Source organism: Xiphophorus maculatus, chromosome 3 (assembly GCF_002775205.1).
Source record: "Xiphophorus maculatus strain JP 163 A chromosome 3, X_maculatus-5.0-male, whole genome shotgun sequence".
NCBI lineage: Eukaryota > Metazoa > Chordata > Actinopteri > Cyprinodontiformes > Poeciliidae > Xiphophorus > Xiphophorus maculatus.
The window spans coordinates 13,919,069-13,944,056 of record NC_036445.1 but is presented as its reverse complement, the minus strand read 5'-3'; the positions used below and the strand labels follow the sequence as shown (position 1 = coordinate 13,944,056).

General features: G+C 37.0%; 3 protein-coding genes across 8 annotated transcripts; all 3 read left to right on the top strand.

Moving 5' to 3' along the window:
- Positions 1–1,428: 1,428 nt before the first annotated feature.
- Positions 1,429–6,559, top strand: LOC102231050 (myeloid cell surface antigen CD33-like). Of its 3 annotated transcripts, none has more exons than XM_023330274.1 (13): positions 1,429–1,528; positions 2,425–2,503; positions 2,590–2,985; positions 3,077–3,376; positions 3,491–3,590; positions 3,699–3,734; positions 3,815–3,847; positions 3,973–4,014; positions 4,228–4,251; positions 4,357–4,386; positions 4,473–4,538; positions 4,623–4,650; positions 4,731–6,559. In XM_023330274.1, exons 2-13 carry the CDS (start codon positions 2,461–2,463, stop codon positions 4,791–4,793), a joined length of 1,161 nt encoding a protein of 386 aa, XP_023186042.1. In that variant the 5' UTR covers positions 1,429–1,528; positions 2,425–2,460; the 3' UTR covers positions 4,794–6,559. The 3 variants fall into 3 exon arrangements, with proteins under 3 accessions (XP_023186042.1, XP_023186040.1, XP_023186041.1); XM_023330272.1 differs by having other exon boundaries at positions 4,225–4,251; XM_023330273.1 differs by lacking the exon at positions 1,429–1,528 and having other exon boundaries at positions 2,276–2,503; positions 4,225–4,251.
- Positions 6,560–11,390: 4,831 nt separating this feature from the next.
- LOC102238288 (myeloid cell surface antigen CD33-like) lies at positions 11,391–17,963 on the top strand. 2 transcript variants are annotated; one of them, XM_005798435.2, is made up of 8 exons: positions 11,391–11,437; positions 13,171–13,393; positions 15,736–15,823; positions 15,911–16,306; positions 16,398–16,697; positions 16,812–16,911; positions 17,020–17,055; positions 17,722–17,963. In XM_005798435.2, exons 3-8 carry the CDS (start codon positions 15,778–15,780, stop codon positions 17,768–17,770), a joined length of 927 nt encoding a protein of 308 aa, XP_005798492.1. In that variant the 5' UTR covers positions 11,391–11,437; positions 13,171–13,393; positions 15,736–15,777; the 3' UTR covers positions 17,771–17,963. The 2 variants fall into 2 exon arrangements, with proteins under 2 accessions (XP_005798492.1, XP_023186209.1); XM_023330441.1 differs by lacking the exon at positions 11,391–11,437 and adding an exon at positions 11,529–11,668.
- Positions 17,964–20,463: 2,500 nt separating this feature from the next.
- On the top strand, positions 20,464–24,740 carry LOC102216483 (sialic acid-binding Ig-like lectin 13). Of its 3 annotated transcripts, XM_005798436.2 has the most exons (8): positions 20,464–20,883; positions 21,948–22,037; positions 22,124–22,519; positions 22,653–22,949; positions 23,031–23,130; positions 23,236–23,271; positions 23,364–23,396; positions 23,478–24,740. In XM_005798436.2, exons 1-8 carry the CDS (start codon positions 20,694–20,696, stop codon positions 23,497–23,499), a joined length of 1,164 nt encoding a protein of 387 aa, XP_005798493.2. In that variant the 5' UTR covers positions 20,464–20,693; the 3' UTR covers positions 23,500–24,740. The 3 variants fall into 3 exon arrangements, with proteins under 3 accessions (XP_005798493.2, XP_023186275.1, XP_023186277.1); XM_023330507.1 differs by lacking the exon at positions 21,948–22,037; XM_023330509.1 differs by lacking the exon at positions 20,464–20,883 and having other exon boundaries at positions 21,319–22,037.
- Positions 24,741–24,988: the final 248 nt, after the last annotated feature.

The window sequence follows — 24,988 nt, the reverse complement described above, 5'->3', positions numbered from 1 at the left end:
CTCAGCTCTTTCTGCTTATCACATTGTAGATAAACTTCATTCATAATCAGCCTGGAACCTAAAGTGATCAAACATTTTGAGTATAATAGTGTGCTAACAACTTTAGTCGAGGTGATTAAATGGTTCAGCATATATTTTTCAAATGTCAGGAATAAAAAGTGATGATATCAAGGTAGCATGTGGAATCACATGTTGAAATTCTGAAATTTATTGTGCAAGATGGAAAAATGTATGCTTACTAACTAAAGCCGACGAACTACATTAAGCTGATGATTCTATGTGCAACTTGTAAACAAGTCTTTTCTTTTAATCATGCATTATTCTTATAAAACCAGACAGACCAGTGACGAATCGTTGTCTCTGATGTTGTTCTACGTAAGGATAATATCAATGACAGGGGGAGAAATGTTGTTCATTCTTTAGTATTTGTAAACCGTAGTTTAAGTCTGAAGAAATGCATGACTTTGATCTTTTAACACCAAAATTCATCTGATTATTTGTGCAATAGATGTGGATACCAACTGTCAAGGAATGTTCTGCTAAAGTTTGATTATTACCAGTGTTATTATTACAATGTTCAGGTGTTGCCTGAACATCTGCCATTGTCCATTTCCTGTATCAAATGTAGCTCTTTCAAAACATGAAGCTGTTTGAGCAGCAGAGGTCTCTAGAGTTTAATTCAAGTCTCCCAAAGCAATTTCTGTAAGTGTTGTTCAATATTGAACAAAGCATTTTACACCAATGCTGATTTTTCTGCAGACCTTGCCTTACTTCTTAAAGAATACATTGTAAAAAAAAATAATAAATTCATTAAACAAAATAGAGTGAAGATAACGAAGGACATGCCCTGTAATGTGCTGCTGAAGGTGACCAAGAACAAATGTAATGACTAGTCAATGGTGGATTTTTATACGTACCAACTTCCTTAATTATCACACAGTCTTACGATCACAGACATTTTAGTAAATTTTCTTTAAATCTCATTGTTTTTCAGAAACGTATTTATTATGTGGAGTCGAATGCATTTCCGTTAAGGCAAGGCATTTTTATTTTGTATTTTTTTTACCAGATCACTTCTCGTCTTGATTAAATGTTGGAAGAAACACATTTTTGTCTTTTCTGTAGCTCTGATTAGACCAGTCGCTGTGATGGAGAAAACTGCAGTGATCTTTATACAGCCAGAGGAAATCTACAACTGATGACAAATTTGATTTCCTGGTGGGTAAAGTCAATTGTAACTTCACGCATGGGAAAGATAAAAACAAGAAACAAGAAGCATTTTCCTTCCTGATTAGAGTCAGAAATTCTATGTCTTAAAATATAACAGAGATTTTCATACAGATAAGTAATACAGCTGAGACCACTCCCTGTTCTCTGCATCATTAATTCTGGCTTCACTGCCTTTACACACACTCTTACATTTTCACACACCGTGAAAGTAACTGTGGCGGCTGTCAAACTACAGAAACCAAATCAGAAAATCAGTCTTCAGAAGTGTTTTCAGAAAACCGCACAGACAAGACATTAGGTAAGATTTTGACAATTGTAATAGTTGTACCAAACTTAGTTTACGCATATTTTTCTAATAAAAAAAATAAAAAATCAGATTAGCATTGATAAATACATTGAAAGTAGTGATTAGATTTAATATTTTCTCTGCTGATTGTTCCTAATGTAACATTTTGATTTAAATTAGGATATTATTTTAAAAAAAAATGTTTTTTCTGAATACTTGATTCAATTTAAAAATATATTAAATGATTAAAAAATGATAGAACTATTTGATATTATTGTAAAATGAAGAAATGGGTAAGGAACTTGGTTTCTTTTGCTAAAGGCAGACAAATTAGTACAGAGAAGAACAAACTAACTTCCTCTTTATTTAACACCATGTTAAATAAATTCAAGTCTCCCAAAGCAATTTCGGTAAGTATTCTGCTGTTTTGAACTTTTCCCAGTATTATTCATTTTGATATAATCTGTTCACAATGTTTTCTTTAGTAAATAAGCAATAATAAATTTAATATTTCGAGCAGCAATTTAATCCATGGAGAAACCAGTTATGCAACATGTTGTCATTACTGTACAAGAGCTTCTATTGCAGGCAGATTTCTGACTCAAAACACGAGGTCCTTTGCACATTCAGATATATAACATGTCATTTTCATATTGAAGGATATCAAAGTAAATACTTTTCAAAATTGTTTGTGGGTGTAGTTAATATTTTTGTTTAAGGTGACAATATATATAATATTTTTGCAAATTGAATGTTTTAATTTTGTTTTTCTGAATTCCACACAAATTTTCAGATTTAGCATTCTGCATAGATACTTCTTTTGTTCTGAATTTGCTTTATTTTTTGCATCATTATGATGTTGTACCCAAACCTCCACCACTTTTTTCCTCCTTTATAAATTCCGTCAGATTTGAACAATCAAACCCACAGGGTTTTGCGGCACAATGGACCACGAGAGAAAGATCATGATGTGTTTGGTTTTGGCTGGTAAGTGATTAGTAAATTACTTCATAAATCTTCTTTTATTCCTCAATAATTATTTGTAACTTTTTGCTTTGGTTCTGATTAATCAGTCATTTGCAGCTCTGTGCTTGGACAAGAGTGGACGGCTGATGTTGTAAAGTCCATTGACGCTCTAGTTGGCTCCTGTGTTGTGCTGCCCTGTACAGTCAGTCATCCTGGGACTTACCTGTCTACCTCCAGACTCAGGGGCATCTGGCATCGTAAGGACAAATCGAACGAGATCTTCTACCATGAAGACAGCACACAGATCCTGGACAGCTTTAAGGGCCGAACAAGGTTGCTGGGAAACCTGGGTCAGAACAATTGCACCTTAGAAATAGTTCAAGTTAAAGATCATGACAACGGCCCTTTCTGCTTCCGCATTGAACTTGTACGAAAAGACACCAACCAACCCACTACAGAAAAGTACTCCTTTGTTGAGAAATGTGCTGACGTCACAATGATCCGTATGTATATACTCTATATGCTGGATTTCAAACCTGCTTGTATGTTTAACCCATTTTTACATGAACTGCTACCTGAATTTGTTGTTCACAGATGACAAACCTCAACTCAAACTGGGTCCAATAAAGACGGCCACTCAAGGCAAACCCTACACTCTCACCTGCTCTGTTCACCACACCTGCCCCTCGCATTTCCCTCAGATTAAATGGAGTCGGGAAAGAAAGGATGATGACATCACTGAAGTTCATAAACACATTCATTCAGGGGTCTGGGAGGCAGAGTCCATCCTGTCCTTCGTTCCTGAGGAAAAGGATGACGAATCAGAGCTCACCTGCACAGCAACATTTAATGGGGGAATAAAATCCGAGGCAAAGTTCACACTTAATGTAAAACGTGAGACAAACCTTGTTTTGCTTTTTCATTCATTTTAAAAGAACAGCCATTTTAAATCCTGCCTACTTGTTGCTGTTTGCAATAAAAAAGAAATGGTTTACATTTGGTTTGCAGGCCAACAGAACTACAACCACATCATCATTCCTGCTGTTGCAGTAACTGCCACTGCTGTGATCTTTGGACTCTTCTGTGTTTTGATGGTGAAGAAATACAAGTGAGTAACATAGTACCAAACTAATTTTCATTAACAGTGAATATGAAATAAAATATGACATTTGGTTGCAGATGTCTAATATTTTAACAAATGTTTGGTCTTTTAAAGGAAACGTATTCAAGAGCTTCAAAGTCAAGATGGCAGGTATAAAAAAGACAGTTTGCTCACAGTCACACCTGCATTTAACTACATTATTATAACACACCTTACTTCTCTAACATTAGCATGTGGAACAGGATGTCTAGACTGTCTCGCAGGTGAGAAATGGTCGCTTTGCAAACAATGTCCGTGTCTCTGTTAGACAGATAAAAATGATTATTCTTATCTTAGTAACATTGTACTTATCTAATATAATATTTAATTCAGTATGTGACATTTTCAGGATTCGTCCTGGCGCCTCAGGACCAACTCGTTCTGATCAAAGGCAAGAGATTTATTTTTTTTACTTTTCTCAATTCAGCACTGAATTTAAGAGAAAAAGTTCATATTTTCTGCTGCAGCTTTAAAATAAACCTGCAAATTGCTGAGTTGGGAGTTTTTTCTTAAACATAAAAGGTTAATTCCTTTTTTGACTTTAGACAAAATGCTTCCTAAAACATTTGCATACTTTCTGTTCCTTCTTTATTTTTCCCAGAAGGTCTATTTGGAGCAGATTTTCGAGGTAAGTGGAATTTTTTGTGGCTTTGTAAAAACCTTACATATAAGAGAAGCTCTTGTGTTTTTATTTGAAATATTACACATGACGTATTTCATTTGTCTTTAACAGGAGACCCCAAAGGAATGAGCATGATCTAAGGTGAACAATTAGCTTAAAAAAACTAGAAGTTGTAAAGTTTTCTTGGTGTGTGTTTTAATTGTAAAACCTGTTATTCAAATCATCAGTCCCAATAATGCAAACTCCTGTGGTGGACAGAAAATTAACAAACCCCACTTCCCGTCACCAAAGAGGTAACAACTTCAATTAGATTTATGAAATATTTCATATGAAAAGTTTCTAATTGTTATTTCTGCTGCTGTGGTGGGACCATAAAGCCAACAAAAATCCAACAATTACAAACAGGTATGATTCAGTTTCTTTTCCAGTTATTTAAAATTCAGTCCACTTTTTATAAACACCCTTATCATTCTTATTCTTCATAGGACCTGGATGACAACGATGACTACATGAACACCGCAGACTTGAATATTTATGGAAACGTGTAAAAATGTAAAAATTGATTATCAAAGTAAATAGCCAGTGTAATTATCAGCACCCTTTGTTTCAACAAACAGGATGTGTTCTTTTTGCTGATCTGATTTATTGGTGAGTTAAGTTACATGCTTTACATATATACAGATTTAAGGCTTTATAATACCAGCTATGCTAATATACCCTACGTTTACTGCACCCACCGTGGCATCCCTACCAATAGAAATGAAAGGGTCTGTGTCTGTGTGGGTCACAGTGATTATTTGTATAAATCACAAATTTATCCGTCCATCCATTAATCCAGGCATTCTCTGTTTCAGGCGATGTTTGACTTAAAACTATGGCAAATATTTTCTACATGCAAATAAATCTTTTAAAAGAAAACAGAGATGTTTTATTGGCACTCTTTGACAAATAGTAACAATAAACTGAAAACTGATCAAATATTACCATTGGAGATGTTGCATTGCTCAGTTGAAGAGCAGGTAACCAATGTACAGGTCTCAAATTAAGCACTACATTTCTCTGGCAAAAGGTTGGTTCATGTGTACAAAAGCTTTAAAAATATTATCAAATAATTAAAATGTTGGAGTTGCTTAAAGGTTGGCCAAAAGTCTATTTTTCAAATATCCATCCTCAAATATTCCTGGCAAGGGTCACGGGGAAGTTAGTGCCAGTGGTCAACGTCCAAGATGCAGAGTTCATCTCTGGTTCCTAATCTATCACAGGACCGACAAATAGGTAAACATCCAGTTAACACAAACCTCCATTCCTGAATGCAAAGTGGAATCTGCAACTAAAGGGGAAGTATGAAGTATATTCCAGGCAAATAGTGCCATCTCACAAAAACAATCAAGTAACTACCTTACCTTCACTTGTTTTAAAAATGTTGTATATATCAAACATGTCTTAATAGAAATTTTACTTCATAATCTAACACTCTGAAATTGGGCCTTTGTGTTGAAATTTGTGTGTGCTCTTTCCGACACTCCCCATTCAGCCCGTTATCACAACAACGTATCTCCATGAAGCCTCTAACAACATTTGCTAATTGCTGCTACTGCTACTTTGAAGGAGCTGAGTTGGGGAGTCGTGCTCTGTGAGATAAAACCTTTGCTTGGAGACTGGAGCTCAAAGGAGGAGCTGAGAGGAAAGGGCGGCACTTGGTGAGAAATGGCTGCCAGTGGAGATTAAAGGATTACTCAAATAATCATGAAAGAATCAAAGCAACACTCCATGTTTTTGATGAGGGAATAACATTATGTAAAGCTCAAAAAAGTTGATTTTAGATTATACTGTTAGACCCCACACCCACAGACATCTTGAACAAGTACAAGGTGCAGTTTTTATTTGAACATTGACAAATCACCAATAAAGCATGATGAACCTCATTTCACTATTCATACATACACAGCAAATTCAAAAGTGTTAAATGTTTTGGTGTTAGTAGACTTTATGCAAAAGTCTTTAATTAATTTTACTCTAATAGAGTCACATTCTGTTTATGTAACTCTGAGGTGTATATTATTAGTAGTTAAAGTCCAGTGTTAAAACAAAGTGTTTCCGTATCAAATCTAGAGGTGTTAAAATGGAAACAGTAACTCTTCTTAACTCTGAAATGTATTAAGCATACTGCATTTTGTATTGCACAACTGATATGTCAGACCTTTTGATAGGCAATATGTGAATGAAAGCGACATGTGAAACATGCACATTATTCCACGTTGTAATGTGTTTTGTAATTATGGTGCACGTTTTTAAATAAATGCATTTGAGAAAATCATTGCCTCTTTATTAAATGTTTATTTTCCAAAGAATTTTTAAAAGTTCTAAACAATAAAATACCGATTTAATATTAATTACAAATAACTCTTCTGAAGTTAAAAAAAAACAAACTCTGTGAAAGTTAATATTAAGATCTGACACTGAATTAGTGTTAATAAGTGTTAAATGATTAACTCTAGCAGATTTGATATTTGACACTAAATTAAAGTTAAGGTACCAACTCTCCAAAAAGAGTTAAATTATCACTTTCTGGGATGGACTCAAATAGACACTTTAAAAGTGTTAAAATCAAATGTGATAGAGTTAATTTTGACCTGCTGGATTTGCTGTGTACACCAGATTACTGTAAAAGCCTATAGAATCAAGAATTACTTACAAAGAGTCAAACTGAGGCTAAAAGATCCAAAAACACAACACATCATGGACAATTAAAGAACAGATGAGAAATAAAGTCAATGACAGATTATCAGTCTGAAATATCTTACAAACCCACGCCTGAGGCCTTAGGGGGTGTTAAAACCTTCCCAGGTGGGCAGCAGGCCAAAAGTACTCCAGTAGCACAATGATGTCACTTTCAGGAGGTTTAAAAAACCCCCCAGTAAAACAGATGATTTCCTCACACAGTTAGGATCTGAGTCCATGAGTCTACAACAAGTAGACGATTGTGAAAAATGAGTTTCATGACCAGAAACAAATCTAACCAAAACGAGCAGAATGGTTCCTCTCACATTTTAAAAGAAAAAAAACTAATGATCCCCAAAACATTTGGTATAATACTGTGTGGGCTGATGAGACAAAAATTAAACACTTTGGTAGGCGTGTGTGTGTCTCACATCTGCATTAAAATAACACAACTTATCAAAAAACAAATGAACACACCGAAACTGACACCCGATGATGGTGGTTTGATGATCTGTGGCTGTTTTGCTACTTGAGGAGCTGAGAAACTTGTCATAATTGATGGATTATTATGGAGGAGGGACTTTCTGCCCTCCACCAGAAAGTCCTAGAAGAGAGGGTGCAGCCATCGGTTCATGGCCTACAGGTCACAAACACTTCATTTAAAAAATGATTCAAAGCACACCAGCTAGTCCAACTCGAAATAGCTTGAAAAAATTAGAGGCTTGGGCATTTCCTAGTTAAAGTCTGGATTTATATCCAATTGAGATATTTTAACTCATTGTCAATTATCATAAATACTTGATGGTATCCCACTAAAGGTAGCAGAACAATTTCTTAGACTTGGAGGACATTTTCTATTTCACCCAAGGCTAGGTTGGTTTATATTGCTTATCACTCTTAAAACATCAAATCATTTGAATACTTGATTTAATATTTACTGAATGATGTTTGTTTGTTTGAGGTCATCTTTGGTGTTAAAATTCATTTGGTGACTGACCAAATAAGCAAAAGCAGAAGAGTCAAATACATTTTCACAGCACCGTAGACAATCACTCTGCAAGTTTTTTGAAAGTCGGTCAGCAGTGGTCCTGTGTGCTCAAAACATCACTTTAATAAAAACTGAAAGGTTTGAAGTTTTATTTCTCACAGGCAATCATAACTCTGAATAGTTGAAGGGATTATAGCTTATCAAGTTTAACAGGTTTCCTGTTGAAGTATTAAAATAAATGTGACAGAAAACAGTTTAGATATAAATTATTTTCATATTTCCCAAAATAAGTTGGCTGCAAATAACTGGGTATTTCTTGATGACAGCTTCTGGTGTTCCAGATGATAATTTTTATCTCCACGGTTCATTGACATCATACAATAAAATGTCAAAAGGAGACAGAGGGTGTGGGTGAGCGGCATATAAGGAAATATTTACCCTTTCATTCAATCTTAGTTCCTCTTTTATGTTGAAAAGGTAACCTGCTCCATACAGCCATGAGATTTTGAAGTATTTGTCCTTCTAAATCAAATATTTAAAATTACAAAGTGAACAAAGGCTGTCTTCATTCACAGTTTAACTTTTCCACCCCACTTAACTTAGGAGACTTTAATCAGCCACAAGGTGGGGATTGGAAGGTGAATCAGGAAACTCCTGGTTTTAATCTCCCTGTCTGTCCCTCAAATTCATCTCTGATGGCAATTATATTCTGAGAGCATTTCTCCTTTTTGGTGAGATGGTGTTCATCTTAAGAACCAGGGACAGCACATGTTGCTAACATGAGGCACACTGGGGAGTCATAATCACAACTCAAATGGTTTACATCTAACCTGTTGTTGGAGTTCATTCATTTCTGTCTTTGTACTCCACCGGGTCCGTTAACTAGTTTCAGGACCCGACCAGAACCCCTCAGTGTAAATTACCTGGAGAAATAATGAGATTTGGTTATATAAAAGCAGGCTTTAATGCTGAAAAATGATCAAAGGTCACAAGCCATACATGATACAGATACAGAGTTACATTCACCGTCCAGCGCTGAGCATCACTTAGATCACCTTATGGATGAAACCAAGTGAGGCAAAGATTGTAGCACCTGTTTAGCATTTTATTCTTCTCTGCAATCTGTACCCTCCCTAAGAGGTAGTCTAATGCCAATTCTGAAAAGGACCAAATAGACTCGGCGTAGTGTTGATTTAACTCCACCATGTTCAATAAAGCTAGTCTGAAGTCATTTTGAACCCTTGAATATAGAAATGTAGCGCTTTCTTTACTTCTCTTTTTTATATCATCTGTAAACTTGGATTTCAATGTGTCGTCTCAGATAAGATATTTTAGTAAATGTGTTGTTTACGTCTGTTGCCTAACTCTAGAAGAAGCAGAACTGAAAATTATTTCTGCACCAGTCTTGCCGATCCCAGCATTACTAAAATATATCTTTCCACAGAAAGGTGGGTGGGTTAAATCTGAGGGAAGTACAATGAAGAAATAATGTGAAAACCAGTAGTATGTATTTTTCAGATGATTGAAAATAATGTGCCTTTTTACTAGCTGTTTTTCATTTTTACCAACTTGACCTGTATTTGTTTCGGTGACTCGACACTCAACAAAATATGTGGTGGAAGACATCATTCTGCTCGCTGATTTATTTAAACCTTCTGCTGCTTGCTTGTCCAATAGCCAAATGTAAATTTTTTTCCGCCTTATGTAATAGCCACTAGCAGCCAGCACATCAACAGCGCCTATCTGTCCGCTGCTGCAAAGTGCCCTCCCAGTTCAGTCTGCAGCTCATCCTGTTGTTTACAGCTGGTGAACGCCTCTGACTTTGGCGTGTTAGAAGTGTCGCATGATCTCAACTTTAAACCTGGCTATCTTAAAAAAATAAAATAATACCAGCGGGAGTGTTGCAAAGCTGCTACCGCTGCGGTTGGCTGCAGGAACACTCACTTATTTTTGAGCTTTTTCTTGCCCCCTTTTCCTGTTTTTCCTGCATTTCTCTGCTAGTCCTTTGTCCCTTGCAAGGTAATAATGTTTTTGCACAGTTGGGTGTATTCTTGTAAATACACTGCAAGATTGAGTGTATGGGGATTAGCAGGTAGCATTTGCCCTGACAGCTGCGCAAAAGCGATTGTTTGAAATAAAAGTGAGAGCGGAGGGATTCTAATCCAGCTCGCGGTGTATGAGTGTGTATGGAGCTAAATTGAGGCCATAAAGTTAGTTAATTAAAAAAGTAAATAATCAAAACTTAAAAATACTTTTTAAACTAAAAAAGGAAAATTGAAAGTTAAAAACTCCTTATTAGATTTATGTTGTTCCTTTCTGTTCTGGGAAGCTGCAGCAGTCAGTTTGATTATTATTCTGCTTTATTTTGAGACTTTGAGAAATATCCACCACTGCACAAATTTGACAGTATTATATGTGTTCCACTGAGATTTATGTTGTGTGTTTACATAAGCAGCTTATATCAGCGAAGCATGTTATTTTTCAAAACTACTCACATTAACATGAAAATTATGTTGTTACGGCCCGGCTCGGATGGCCGCAACAAAAAGTAGGGAGGACACGGCAAACCCAACGGTTTTTAACCCCTTGCGAGGCATTTATTAAAAATACAAGGGTCAGCTGTGCCAGCGCCGCCTCTGAGTCCGGATCTCGTCTGCTTCTGTTGTCAGCCAGCCACACACACCGATTGATGGAATGGCGCTCCTTATATACCATCCAGGTCTGGGAGGTACCTCCCACAATCAAGGACCTAATGGAAAAGCAGCCTGCACTGTACAGCACACACATAGGACAGCACCGCAGGGGCGTCACACCCCCGCCCATAAAGAAGCAGGTTCCTATATGGAACCCTGCGCCAACCTAAATTCACCACAAGTGTAAAGCAAACCCAGTCACCATTAACATGTTGCTCTTTCCCACATATTATACTTAGCCAAGTTGTTGTTCTTTCCTCAGTTCACTCTCCAGACCAGCAACTGGTGCAAAGACATTTTCAGTTGCCACAGTTCCTGAATGCAACAGCGCGGAATATTTTTGTCCAGTCGCTGTGTTGAGCTGGACTGGTGACCTGACCAGCGTACCCTGCCTCTCGCCCGTTGACCCCAGCATCCCTGGCGACCCCACTAGGGATAAGCATGTTGTATGATGGATGGTTGGATGGCAGTGTTGAGCTGTGCGTCATAATTTAACACCCACATGCGGCCTTCAGAAGTCTCACCCCCACATCGAATAGGGCCAAATGTTTGAAATTGAAAAACAAAATGTGAAGGTGAAAAAAAATTTAATCTGAAAAGAAATTTTAAGCATTTTTTTGTTTCATTATTTTTTGTTTAAATGTATTTTTCATTTTGAAATCATTATTTTCAGTCTTCAAGTTTGTTTGATTTTTTTTGTTAGTGTCCATTTTAAAACTTTATGACCTCAATTTTGCTCCATACTCTTGTGCGTGGGATTGCTCATTTCATGTACTCCATCCTAAGTGAGGTATGTGACTTTTCCTGCTTTTTCCTGTACTCTATTGTAAACTAAAACTTTCAAAAATGATATATAACGGAAAACAGATGTTCTTGTGCAGATGGAGCCACAACTGTCGTCTTCATAAGTAAAACCAAAGGCAGTTTTTTTTACTGAAAGCCATTATCAGTGTGGCTGACCTCACCCCGAATTCCTACTTGTTTGCTTTCAGCTCTTCTAAGCAAAGCAGGAACTTATAAGGTAAAACTTAAAAAATAAACATTTTTAGTTCATAAGTAGCGTAAATTTGGCTTCAAATTGCAGCTAATAAGACAGCAGTGATCATAGACAACTATGATTAGCCATCATAGTATCCTGTGATAGCTAATCTACTATTCATGACTTTTCCTTGTGGTAAGAGTAATAACAATTTACAACACTTCTCAAACATTTTCTTGCATTGTAAGGTTTATGTCTGCATTCTGTGGTAATCCATTGCAAAGTTCATGCATAGAAATGTTACTGCAGTGTCACTTCCATGTGTGTTAAGTCTGGAAAATACTTGGAAAACAAAGCAACGTTCACCCTGAGCTTTTTATTGTCATTGCTTAGCTTTAAACCAGGGTCTGTCTGTTATCTTTCTCCTGCAATTGAAAATACTGCAGACTGAAAGCTGAAATAAATGCAGGCCACCATTTCATTTTATGCCAAGGATTAGGGGAGTCTTTATATATGCATTGATTTAGTGATATGTAAGACGGTGATCTAAAGAATTGTCTCTGGCCTTCACTCATTTTTATGAGTGTTTGTTTATAAAAAAACTCATAAATCCATCCCAAATACACATAATTAACTCCTTATTGACCAAGCTTTATTGGAGAAAATTCAGAGAAATCTTGGGAATTCATTTTGTTTAACTAAAACTAAACCTGAAAACAAATTTTATGCAGATAAACTATCTAAATCGGTCCTTAAAGGTGCTCTTATGCTTCTGTGCAAATTTTGCACAGAAGTACATTATTCTTTTTCTTTTTGGTTACAAGTGTACTGCTTGATCGACGTCCACATGGATGTCAAAACAACCTATGCACACCCATAAAGCTTGTCAAAAATAGACAGTTGGTGTCCTAATATTGCTTTTACTTATTTAGTTGATTAATTGATTTTACCAAGTAAAATCAATTAAGTCAAGGGTCTGTTTGTGCAGACCCAAAAAGACAAGGGCAGGGGTGTCAAACTCCAGTCCTCAAGGGCCGCTCTCCTGCAGTTTTTAGATGTGCCACAGGTACAAAACACTGGCATGAAATGGTTTAATTACCTCCTTCATGTGTAGACCAGTTCTCCAGAGCCTTGCTAATGACCTAATTATTCTATTCAGGTGTGGTGCAGCAGAGGCACATCTAAAAGTTGCAGGACTGTGGCCCTTGAGGACTGGAGTTTGACACCTGTGGACAAGGGTGAAAACCAAACTTCTCCTTTTATTGTATAACTGTCAGGGTTCCTGTGTGTGTGTGTGAGAGTGCGAGTAATGCATCTTTTCCAGTGAGGTTCTAGGTGGAGAACCTGGGCAGCTTACACAGGTGGAGCTCATCAGCTTCATCAGAGTGTTGGGATTAAAAGAGCGGCAGAGCCTTCACTTAGTGCTGCATAATTAACGTTTACTGGTAGTCTCTCTGGCCTTGTCTTGTTATCTGTCACTAGCTGCTGACTATCTCCTATGCATTTGCCAGAAGTTGTTTAGTCCTTGTGTTTGCTGGCTCTAGGTTGTCTCATTGGATTTCCAAGAAGAATCAGTTCCACGTTTCCCCTCCTGTGGATTCACCTGCAAGTTACCTGCTTTAATCATTTCTCTGCCCGGCTCCATCAGACCGCTGGTTCTCTGTATAACCACCCACCTCGCACTAATCTGGGGATTCACCATCAACCATTCTCCACACATGGCCCTGGCCATCTTTTCCTCCACGCCTCACTCTGAATCATTCTAAAGTAAGCTCTTTTATTTCATCCCTGATCAATCGTTTCTGGCCACCATTAACTCCACTCTCATTCCAGACGGCACCGATCTCGTGACCCTTTCCATCCTCCTGAAGGATCAAGATCTGTCAGTTGTTTGTTTCTTTAAAAATAAAACCAAATCCTTATTTGAACTCTTTTGATTCTGCATGTGGGTCAGAAAGTTAAATCCGAACATGTCAATAACTTTTAGTGAGGATAGTACGGCAGCGAAGGACTTCATCCGTCAATCATGACTGGCAGCACTCGATGTAATCATGGCTTTGCAGCAAACACTTTTTACAAGATAAGATTAATATTCATATACTTAAGGAAGCCTGATTGGAAATTGTTAAGGAGAAAAGTTATTATGTTAGCTTAAATTTTGGAAAAGCATGGCTCTCCTTTTCCTCCTGTTAGCCGGGTCGAGCGGATCTCGTCACAGCTGGCAAGGAAACGGCAGGCACAATGACGTCACAGATCACATAGTTTAATTCATACTAAGCACCGCATGAATCCGTTAACAGAGCTGCAGAGGTACAGAGATATACATTTTATACAGACAACATGAAACAGACAACACGAAAACACATAAGACAGACAAAGGCGCCCACGTGGAGAAAAGATGAAAAAAAACTCTCCCTCTCCGGTGATGACCTGAAACTATAAACCAAAAGGGTGTTTCCCTATTTAATATATGCAAAAAAGGCGTTCTGCTCTTCGTCCAATTAGAACTCCCTCAGGCCCCCAAAGAAAGTTGGGACTTCCTGATTTATAGCAAAGGTGCCTGTTTTTTATCTAAGCAGAGGGCGGACTACCCCGTGGTCATCTCTGCCTGATACGGAAGATCCCTGGCGCCAAACGTCCTAAGATGAGATTTCACAGACACCTGCGTAGCCCCCACTCCCATTGGAATGCAAATTTATTGCTCTGTTGTGTCAATGGGGAAGAAAAGGCCCTGCTTCCCCCATGCTCCACAGAAAACTGTTCCAAATAAAGTGTTGGCTATCCCTTTACAGATGTCGTAAGATTAAGTGTATTTTAGCATTAAATAATCATTTTCCTTAGCAAAATATATAAAATATTGCTCTATGAAAAAGGTAGGCATCTAGTAACCATGGAGAAAATGCCCCACCATTATATAGTCTATCATGTATGGAAAAAAACTGGTTAGCATCTACTTTTCTGTATGTTTTTAAGTTTGCCATAGATTAAGGATAAACAGCGTTTATGACAGAGATATAAATCGTTCGTCATGAATTCAGTCAAAGACAGCAATTTGATCAACACATCAAGAGGGAGGCTGGACGGGTCAGTTTCTAAGCTAGCTGTTTTCTTCTTTTGTAAATAATGTCGTCTATGAGAGCCAACCCGGTGTGTTACGAACACAGACATTAACTCGACTTGAACAAGAAGCCATACATGCAAAAAGAACTTAAGATAACTATTTCAGTCGCTCCGTTCAATACTCCCATCCCTCACCTCCAAAGTCTATTGTGACGCCTCCGGTGATTAAGTGACGCAGTTACAAAGGGTCATAAACCCATGTCACTTAGATACTCACCCCCATGGAGATAGAATAGCAAGCATCGATTAATAGCTTTTCTCAGCTTTGCACATGTGTGATTCATTTGCAAAGTGGACATGGAATCATCTGCTGTCTTCTCTGCTCTGACTGCTGGTGATTTGCTGGCAGATGATTGTGTGAGATTGACTGCGGTACGTAGGAAGCTGGAATTGCTCACGGCAGCACTATCTTCTCACTCAGTTACAGCAGAGCGACTGGTTCACATGTCGCCATAAAGTTTTACAAAAATACACAAAAAATGCACTAGATTTCTCTCTCATTGCTTTTTAAGTCACTAAATATAGCAGCAAAGTTGTTAATTTTGCAACACCCCCTCTTAACTTCAGACACTCACACCCACGCTTGACTGTGCTATTTAAGTTATTGTGATGTCTGTTCTGTGTAGTAAGGTGTCTTCAACTCTTTCTGGAAATGGTCTGAAAGTGTAACTAACGCCCCTGCAAAAGCCTAACCCCACCCACAACAACCTTTAAAAAATTCCACCAAAGTGGGCCCTGCCAAGAGACACTAATAGTAATGTCAATAAATAATGCCTGTTGTCTGTGTTTGCAAAAACAAATGATATATATTTTTTTAGGGGAAATAATTTCATAATTTGCTCTATGGACAATAGGATCAAATTGTATATATGGTTCTCAGTCATTTTGTGATCTCCTGGATGTGATTTAATATTTTACCCATGGTAACAACTGCTGTTTCAAGGACTGTTCAGTGAATAAAAAACTTATTTTTCTAATTTTCTTGACAGATTTCAACGTTGAAGAGCAATTAGACCCAACACACCAGAGGAATGGAAAAAGATAGAAAGATGATCATTTTCTTATTATTTTTGGCTGGTAAATTGTTTACCATATTGTGATTTCAAGTTTCTTGATATTCATCATTCATTTAATTCTTGACCTCCACTATTATATTCATTTAAGGTATTTGCAGCTCTGTGCTTGGAGAAGAGTGGACGGCCGATGTTGTAAAGTCCATTGACGCTCTAGTTGGCTCCTGTGTTGTGCTGCCCTGTACAGTCAGTCATCCTGGGACTTACCTGTCTACCTCCAGACTCAGGGGCATCTGGCATCGTAAGGACAAATGGGAGGAGTTTTTCTACCATGACGATTCGACAAAGATCCTGGACAGCTTTAAGGGCCGAACAAGGTTGCTGGGAAACCTGGGTCAGAACAATTGCACCTTAGAAATAGTTGATGTTAAAGATCATGACAACGGCCCTTTCTGCTTCCGCATTGAACTTGTACGAAAAGACACCGACCAACCCAGTAAAGAAAAGTTCTCCTTTGTTGAGAAATGTGCTGACATCACAATGATCCGTATGTATACACTCCATATGCTGGATTTCAAACCTGCTTGTATGTTTAACCCATTTTTACATGAACTGCTACCTGAATTTGCTGTTCACAGATGACAAACCTCAACTCAATCTGAGTCCAATAAAGACGGCCACTCAAGGCAAACCCTACACTCTCACCTGCTCTGTTCACCACACCTGCCCCTCGCATCCCCCTCAGATTAAATGGAATCGGGAAAGAAAGGATGATAACATCACTGAAGTTCATAAACACATTCATTCAGGGATCTGGGAGGCAGAGTCCATCCTGTCCTTCGTTCCTGAGGAAAAGGATGACGAATCAGAGCTCACCTGCACAGCAACATTTAGTGCAGGAATAAAATATGAGGCAAAGTTCACACTTAATGTAAAACGTGAGACAAACCTTGTTTTGCTTGTTTATTCATTTTAAAAGAACAGCCATTTTAAATCCTGCCTACTTGTTGCTGTTTGCAATAAAAAAGAAATGGTTTACATTTGGTGTGCAGGCCAACAAAACTACAACCACATCATCATTCCTGCTGTTGCAGTAACTGCCACTGCTGTGATCTTTGGACTCTTCTGTGTTTTGATGGTAAAGAAATACAAGTGAGTAACATAGTACCAAACTAATTTTCATTAACAGTGAATATGAAATAAAATATAGCATTTGGTTGCAGATGTCTAATATTTTAAAAAATGTTTGGTCTTTTAAAGGAAACGTATTCAAGAGCTACAAAGTCAAGATGGCAGGTATAAAAAAGACAGTTTGCTCACAGTCACACCTGCATTTAACTACATTATTATAACACACTTTACTTCTCTAACATTAGCATGTGGAACAGGATGTCTAGACTGTCGCTACTGCAAAAATAAATGTCACTGTGCAATCAGTTTCTTTCCCTGCTACACAATTTAAAATAATTATTCTTATCTCAGTGATACTAGAGTTGTAATTCACTAGGTAACATTTTTTCAATTTCTTTACTTCTCTAAATGCAGAACTGAATTCCAGAGAATAATTCTTTATTTCCCGCTGTGGATTTCAAATAGACTTGGAAATTGTTACTTTGGCAGTAAAAGAGACATTCTTTATTGACTTCAGGCAATATTTCTCCAAAACAATTTGCATAGTTTCTGTTCTTCTTTAACTTTCTCAGAAGGTCTGTTTGGAGCCAGGTTTTCACTTCCCGTCACCAAAGAGCTAAATACTTCAGACTAAATTAGATTTATAAAATAATTTTATATGAAAAATTTCTAATTGTTACTTCTGCTGTTGTGGTGGGACCATAAAATCAACCAAATTTCTGCAATTAAATACAAGTTACTATACTTTTTCTTCAGTTAATTATTCAGTGTAGTTAAATTCAATCTACTTTTGAAACTAACGAATATGCTGTTGATCCTTATTCTTCACAGGAGCTGGATGACAATGATGACAGACCCGAAGATAGAAGCATCTAATTAGTTAAGAGCAGATTCCCAGTGTAAGACTTGATGATCACTGTAAATTTTCAACACCTTTTGTTTTAACTCTTTGGTGACTTAAGGAACTTTACACAAATATATACAGATTAAAGTTTTTACATATATTCTAGTATATGCTACATTTATCTCCTTAACTGTTGGGCGTTTCCTGTACCAATAAACATGAAAAGCTCTGTGGTGCTGCACAGTGATTATTTGTGTAAATCATACATATCCATCCTTCCATCCATCCAGCCATCCATGCACTCTTCACATTATCTTTCATCTATTCCTCCCAAATTAAAATCAGAAAGACTGAATATTAATCAGAAAACCATTGATGGTTTTTCTGCATCAATTAAAAGCAGTGACATAGTACAGCTGGAGCCGTCACATCCCCAAACCAAAATCCATACAGAGCGGTAAAGCTTCTTGTGTTGTTAGGTTTGTCTGAAGTTTTTTTAGTAAAACCTGATGAAGACATTATTGTTCAAACAAGTTTTAGAGCTACCAATCTTTGATACTTTGTCTTTTAGTTTTTATACTTGCTGCAACATCAATTGCCCAATTTGGGATACAAATAAATCTGAAATCATACTGTAGCCAGGAATACTAATTAACCCATGAGTGGACATTAAATGGGTCCTATAAATAATTGATCCAAAGGTCAACAGCAGAGGCTGTCTCTTTGAATAAGTTGGCAATGTCATATTTTTCAAGTTGAGAAATGAGTGTGAAACTGACAACTCCAGCTAAAGAAAGATGTCTGTCATTAAAGCTGTCTCTCTGCTGAATTTGAAGATTTAATAAGATTAAAAATAAAGACATGTAAATCCTTACCAGCTATACGAGCAATAATCTGGCCTTCACTGTTAATGCAGATTAGTTTAAAATTAGCAATGAGCAACAAACCCTTGAATAGACTTGCAGAATGAGCATAAAGATTTTATGCATAAAGAAATAAAGATCCTTTGAAAAAAGTATGCTTTGATGCAAATTTACACAACCACTGTATTCAAAGACCAAATCTTACTGCTTACTGGCAAGAAATGCCTGAAGTATGATAGATCACCATGTCTACAGTAAAGCTAGTCTGACATCATTTTCCACATTTGAAAATAGAAATGTTGCACATGTTTTTCTACTATTTTTCTTTTGTGCAACTCAAACGAAAGACTTCAATGTGTCATCTCAGATAAGTTATTTTAGTAAATGTGTTTGTTTCAGGTGCCTATTAACTTCAGAAAAAGCAGAACTGAAAATCACTTAATCTTGTCAAAACATTTATTTTGGTGGGTGGGTTAAATCTGAGGGAAGAACACAAAGCAATAACGAAAAAACCTGCAGAGCGTTAAGAGATAAGAAAATGAAGATGGTTGAAGCAGATCACTAGTATAAAGGAGAAACTTTATAATGCACTCTTGTTCAGTTGCTTGTTAATACAAACAACAAATCAGACAATCACACTGAAGGTACTTTTTACATTTGGGTATCTAGATAGGGTTAGGATAATTTGCTTAAGTTTAAAGTCAGCATCAGAATGGGGAACAAAGGAGATTTTCTTCCCACATAGGCTGGTCTTAGTATGTCAGAAACTACTAATCTACTCAAATTTTTACAGTTATCTCTGCAAATGGAAAAAAGCAGATGTCAGATAAGAATAGGCAGACCATTGAATTGAAAGATTACCTCCAACCACTACTTGTTCTAACCGAGGTTGGTGGACTATCGCCTGTGAGCTCACGATACACTGAATCTTGAAGCAGATTAGCTACAGCAGGTGGAGCAAAAGGTGTTAGAGCATCAGTGCTGCTGCTGGTGGTGATGAAGAGCTGTCAGAGCTTTTCACAATATTTGCCTAGATCACTGACGTTGCCTTGGAAACCGTTTCCCTTTTACAGAAAAAGAGGTAGCTATTGAACCAAAATATGGGCTCTGATTTTTTTTTACCCCTCCAGGGGGTCTTTTGTGGGCTCTAGTATCCCTTAAGTGACAGTGGGCTGACAGGAAATGGGGAAGGAGAGGGAGAAGGGAAGACATGCGGCAAATGTCGTCCGGTCCGGGAGTCGAACCCGCGACATCCGCGTTTAGGACTCAAGGTCTCCAAACATGGGTCGCGCTAACCACTACGCCACCACGGCACGCCCGGGCTCTGATTTTTTTATCATGACTCAGGTTTTAGTAACCCCATTTAATTTGGTCACAATTACAGCTGGAAGTTTTTTGCTATGTCAGCTTTGTAGATATATAGTCTTACATTTTGCCCAATATTCTTTACAAAATCGCTCAAGTTCTGTCGGATTGCACCACTGCAACTCAAATTTCTTTCTCATGGGTCTTAATTGAATAAGCAGCTTCTGATTGTTTCTATTAGTAGATCTGCCTGTTGAAACTCACTGTTTAATCGGTTTGATACACAATCTTCAATTGATCTACATTTACAATGTAAATGCCTTTAACATGTAATGTGTGTTGCCCAAGATCATAACGATAAAGGCAGAGTAGGAATTGAACCGGTAACCTGCCAGTTGCAGGACAAACTCCTACCAACATCGCCACCATTGCTCCATAATCCTATTTGAATTAAATTATACAACACATGCTCAGTGTTATTGCTATGCAGTCATGCAACTCTAAACCAGTTATTTTTAAACACATTCTTTTCTGCAAAGTAACTTTTAATAAAGACAACCTTGCAAAGAATTATTTCAGTATTTATTTTTAGCTGGTATCCAGTTACACAGAAACTGTTCACAGCAATCTGGGATCACAACTTTACCATGTCACACACTTTACACATTCAAATGAAAATATTCAAATTGAAAAGGTCTTCATAGTTAGCCAACAGCTGTGATGAGGTTTTACATAGAGTACTGTCTATTGTTTGCCTATTTGCCTTTTTTGTGTTATTTTCTAGTTGGAGCATGAACACACAGCTGTGTCTCATACATGTAAATGGAAAAAAACTTTGCAGAACTTTCTCCCGTGAGATCAAATTGGTTCCTTCCCAGTATGAACTGAAAACATTCGCTCACCAATTTATAAGCAGCTCGACTGTTTGCTCATGTTTCTATTCAACTGGGGCTGAGATCAGCAAAGCAGCTCTCTTTTCAGGTAAGACCAAAAACCCTACATGCTACTTAAATATGGGTTAAAATTGCAGATAATATTACAGCAATGTAAATTCTGATGGATATGGGTTTTTTCTAAGTATGGCTCATCACATGATATTATATACTAATGAGTTAGTCTTTTCCTTCGAGTGGGACTTTTCTTTGTATTAATTTATTCAACTTTATACATCTTAGTGCCCTGTTTTATTTTACTGTTTCTTTGAGACTTTTATGCCTGAAGTTATTCAAGATATATTTCCGTACCATGAAAGATACCCAGGTTCATAATATTATAAAGTGATGCAGTAACATGGAGGGTTAATGAATTTTGTAGCAGCTTCAGAAATAGTTATTGGATGTTACTTTTTTCAATACACAAAAAATATTAATTTTCTCACCTTTATAAAAAAACAATAAGAAATATCTTTAAGTTGAGAATTAATTAAATGTCTTAAAATACATCTTGTGCCTTTTTTTGTTTGTTTTTGGGGATAGAGTAAGTCAGATAAAACTCAACAACACAACATGCATTATCCTCCGAATTTAACACAATAGTGATTTTAGAAGTGGTTTTGCTCCATGTTTCACCTGCATTCATTTTGGCATTATTTATGCCATGGATTAGTTGAGTTATAATATATGTATTGATTTAGTAATACATAAGAGGGTGATCAAATAGGACTGTGGTACAAAAGCATTGTCAGGGGCATTCTTCAGTCAGTCTTATGCGTGAATAGAATATGTTCATATCAAAACTCAAAAATCCATTACAAGTACACATGATTAACACCTTATTCACTCAGCATCATTTGATAAAATTCAGAACTTAGTAATGGCAAGAACCTTTGGCTGTTGTGTCTGCAAAAATAGATCATTTTGATAATTTCATTCTGTTTTCTACTTTTTTGTGACGCCAAATGTGGTATATGGTAACCAGTCAGTTTGTTTTCTTCTAGTCATGATTTAATTTATTACCTACAGCGGGTATTGCTGTTTCAATCAAGGGCTGTTCAGTCAGTGTAAAAAAGGTTTTTACTAATTTTACTAATTGTTGTCTTTACATAGATTGCAACATTGAGGACCATTTTGTACCTCTAACAAGCCAAAGAATGGAAAAAGATAGCAAGGGGATACTTTTCTTTCTGCTTTTGGCTGGTAAATAACTGAACATATCTTGATTTCCAGTCTCTTTATATTTCTTATTTGTTTATTCTTACCCTCTTCTATTATGTCCATCTAAGGTATTTGCAGCCCAACGACTGAAGAACAGTGGAAGGCATCTGTTGTAAAATCAATTGAAGCCCTAGTTGATTCCTGTGTTGTGCTGCCCTGTACATTCACTTATCCTGGGAGTTTCCTGTCTACCTCCAGACTCAGGGGCATCTGGCATCGTAAGGACAAATGGAACGAGATCTTCTACCATGAAGACAGCACAAGCGTCTTGGACAATTTTAAGGGCCGAACCAAGATGCTGGGAAACCTGGGTCAGAACAATTGCACCTTAGAAATAGTTCAAGTTAAAAATCATGACATCGGTCCTTTCTGCTTCCGCATTGAATTTGTGAAAAAAGACACCAACCAACCCACTACAGAAAAGTTCTCCTTTGTTGAGGAATGTGCTGAAATCAAAATGCTCGGTATGTTGTCATTTATTCAAGTCCTGTGCATTGTTGTTATTCGCATGTTTAACTACTTTGTTCAGTATTTATCAATAAATATTACAATCGATAAAAATAACCCTTAGTTAATATCTCATTTTTCTTTTTATAGAAGAAACTCCCAAACCTGAACTTATCCAGTCAAACACAGCTGTTCAAGGAAAACCTTACGCCGTCACCTGTTCAGTCCGCCATACCTGCCCCTCACATGTTCCTGTGTTCACATGGAGTCGAGGAAGTGAAGACGATATTATACAAATTCAAAAACCCATCGTGTCTGGGATCTGGGAGACACAGTCCATCATGGTGTTTATTCCTGGGGAAAATGATGACCACACTGAAATCACCTGCAGTGCAACATTTAATGGAGGTCGAAGATCATCCACATCTATTAAACTCAATGTCAAACGTGAGATTTAACTTGATTTAATTGGTGGTTAATTTGAGTCAACATCACATGAAATGCGTCTGATTTGATTTCTATTTGCAGGTACTGGAAACATTTATCACCTCATCATTCCAGTCGCGGTGGCCATTGGCACGGCTGTGATCTTTGGAGTCTTCTGCATTGCTGTGATGAAAAAGTACAAGTAGGTTTACAGATATTGACTATTTAAGTGGATCCGCTGAGTAAAAACAGCAAATTGTTCTTTCCTCAGTGGTGTTCTTGTTTAAGCTCCTTTTGTTTTCTTAAGGAATCGCATTGCAGAGCTTCAAAGTCGTGAAGGAAGGTAAAATGATTTAAAGCATTGTACACAAAATAAAAACATGTAATGTCATTACATTAAAAATAAATATTAATCAAATTGTCTGGGACATTTAGCATGTTCAACAGACTGTCCAGGATGTCTCGCAGGTGAGATTTGACTTATTTCAATGAGACTTTTCACTTGTTTTGCCTAAATACATTTTTGACTGAAGTTATGGACTTTTTCAGGTTCCATTCTAGTGGCCAGTGACTTCGTGGTCATAATCCAGTGCAAGAAATTTGAGCAAATGTAGTTGAGCATGTAGTTGTTCACATTTAAATTTTTGTTTATGTCCATAAGGATGATTTTCGTTTTAAGAGTCATGCCTTGTTTTTTTATTATTACTATTATGCTTTAATTCAGCAAAAATATATATGTTATGCTTTTTCTGGCAAAAGTATCAAAGTTGTATAAAAATGAACTTATTCCATTTTCATGATGTTGTGTGTTGAAATTATGAGTGTGCATTCTCACTAGGTTATTATTTTTATTCCGGCAAACCTGGCCAGACCCTTCAGTATGATGCAGTTCAATATTCTGTTTTACCTGAACACTTTGTGTGCAAGTCACCACTTCTAACATAAAATAAACACAACTGAACTGCAGTAGTTCAACTCCAAAAGCTCCAAGTATAAAAGAGTGTGTCAGAAACATAATCAGTGTGAACCTGAGAAGTAAGGCGGCTTTGAGGGTGCGCTCTGCCTCCTCTGCACTCTGACCATATTTCTGTCGTTGTAAATACATTATTCCACTTTTTTTGTTGTTGTGGTAGGTACCCAGTGTACAGCTAAGTTCAATGTTAAAACTATGTGTAGATATCATTTAGACATGAGTGGATTATCACAATGCTGATAATAATCTATCTACCTGTTTGTAATGATGTAGACCCATACAGTTTTCTAGGATTAGACTAAGTAAAACCACAATAGAAAGTTAAAAATGACCAAGGTCTATAAATGTCTGTAAATAGTGCAAAAATGCCAGAGTATAAAATCAACTCAAAGACAGCCCATTTGGTTAACATTTGAACTGATTTAATATATTTTTTTCAGATTCGTGTTGAGAAAGTGATATTGAGGAAGGCTTACCAAAAGTTTTAAAATATAGTGCTTCCATCCATGACTCTAGAATAAATATGTAAATGATCAAATGATCAAGTAACAGCAGGAAGGCGCTCAGTTCAATTCCAGAAGAGGAAAAGGCACAAGGATTTAAAAATCTGGACCTGGATGAAGACCGTCTGCCGATGGAAAGAACATTGTTCCTTCAGACCTTTAGGATAAATTATGTTTATATTTCTTATGATAATTTATTTGGATAAAAATGATTACTAGTTAAATCTCCAGTGCATACAAATTTGTTATATTGGACTATACTAAAGCCTTCTTTTAAATTTGCATATCTAATTACAGTTAAGAATTTTAGGGTGTGGCTAGGGAGAGTTAGTTGGGCAGTGGGAGTGGAGCCACACAGTTTCTCTCTTTAAACTCTCTTGTTTACTCTTTATTATTTTGTGGAAAACTAACATTTGTACAGTTTTATATTTCTGAAGTAAACCGTTTAACTTTATCAAGAGGATCCAGTCTGTTTTTCTTGTCGTTTCGTCATCAAGTGGACCGAATGGGAAAGACTGAGAGCGTCAAGCTTATGGCTTCATTATTCAGGAACCTACATTAGTAAAAAAACTTGCTCTACGTGG

What these genes read in the sequence shown, in the direction of transcription:
- LOC102231050 (XM_023330272.1), top strand. Translation starts at nt 2,461, where the DNA reads ATGGACCACGAGAGAAAGATCATGATGTGTTTGGTTTTGGCTG. An exon ending in TTGATGGTGAAGAAATACAA is followed by an intron (nt 3,591 to 3,698) that starts GTGAGTAACATA and finishes GGTCTTTTAAAG; the next exon opens with GAAACGTATTCAAGAGCTTC. An exon ending in ATTTGGAGCAGATTTTCGAG is followed by an intron (nt 4,252 to 4,356) that starts GTAAGTGGAATT and finishes TGTCTTTAACAG; the next exon opens with GAGACCCCAAAGGAATGAGC.
- LOC102238288 (XM_005798435.2), top strand. Translation starts at nt 15,778, where the DNA reads ATGGAAAAAGATAGAAAGATGATCATTTTCTTATTATTTTTGGCTG. An exon ending in TGCTGACATCACAATGATCC is followed by an intron (nt 16,307 to 16,397) that starts GTATGTATACAC and finishes TGCTGTTCACAG; the next exon opens with ATGACAAACCTCAACTCAAT. An exon ending in CTACAAAGTCAAGATGGCAG is followed by an intron (nt 17,056 to 17,721) that starts GTATAAAAAAGA and finishes TATTCTTCACAG; the next exon opens with GAGCTGGATGACAATGATGA.
- LOC102216483 (XM_005798436.2), top strand. Translation starts at nt 20,694, where the DNA reads ATGAACACACAGCTGTGTCTCATACATGTAAATGGAAAAAAACTTTGC. An exon ending in TTTCTTTCTGCTTTTGGCTG is followed by an intron (nt 22,038 to 22,123) that starts GTAAATAACTGA and finishes TGTCCATCTAAG; the next exon opens with GTATTTGCAGCCCAACGACT. An exon ending in TATTAAACTCAATGTCAAAC is followed by an intron (nt 22,950 to 23,030) that starts GTGAGATTTAAC and finishes TTCTATTTGCAG; the next exon opens with GTACTGGAAACATTTATCAC.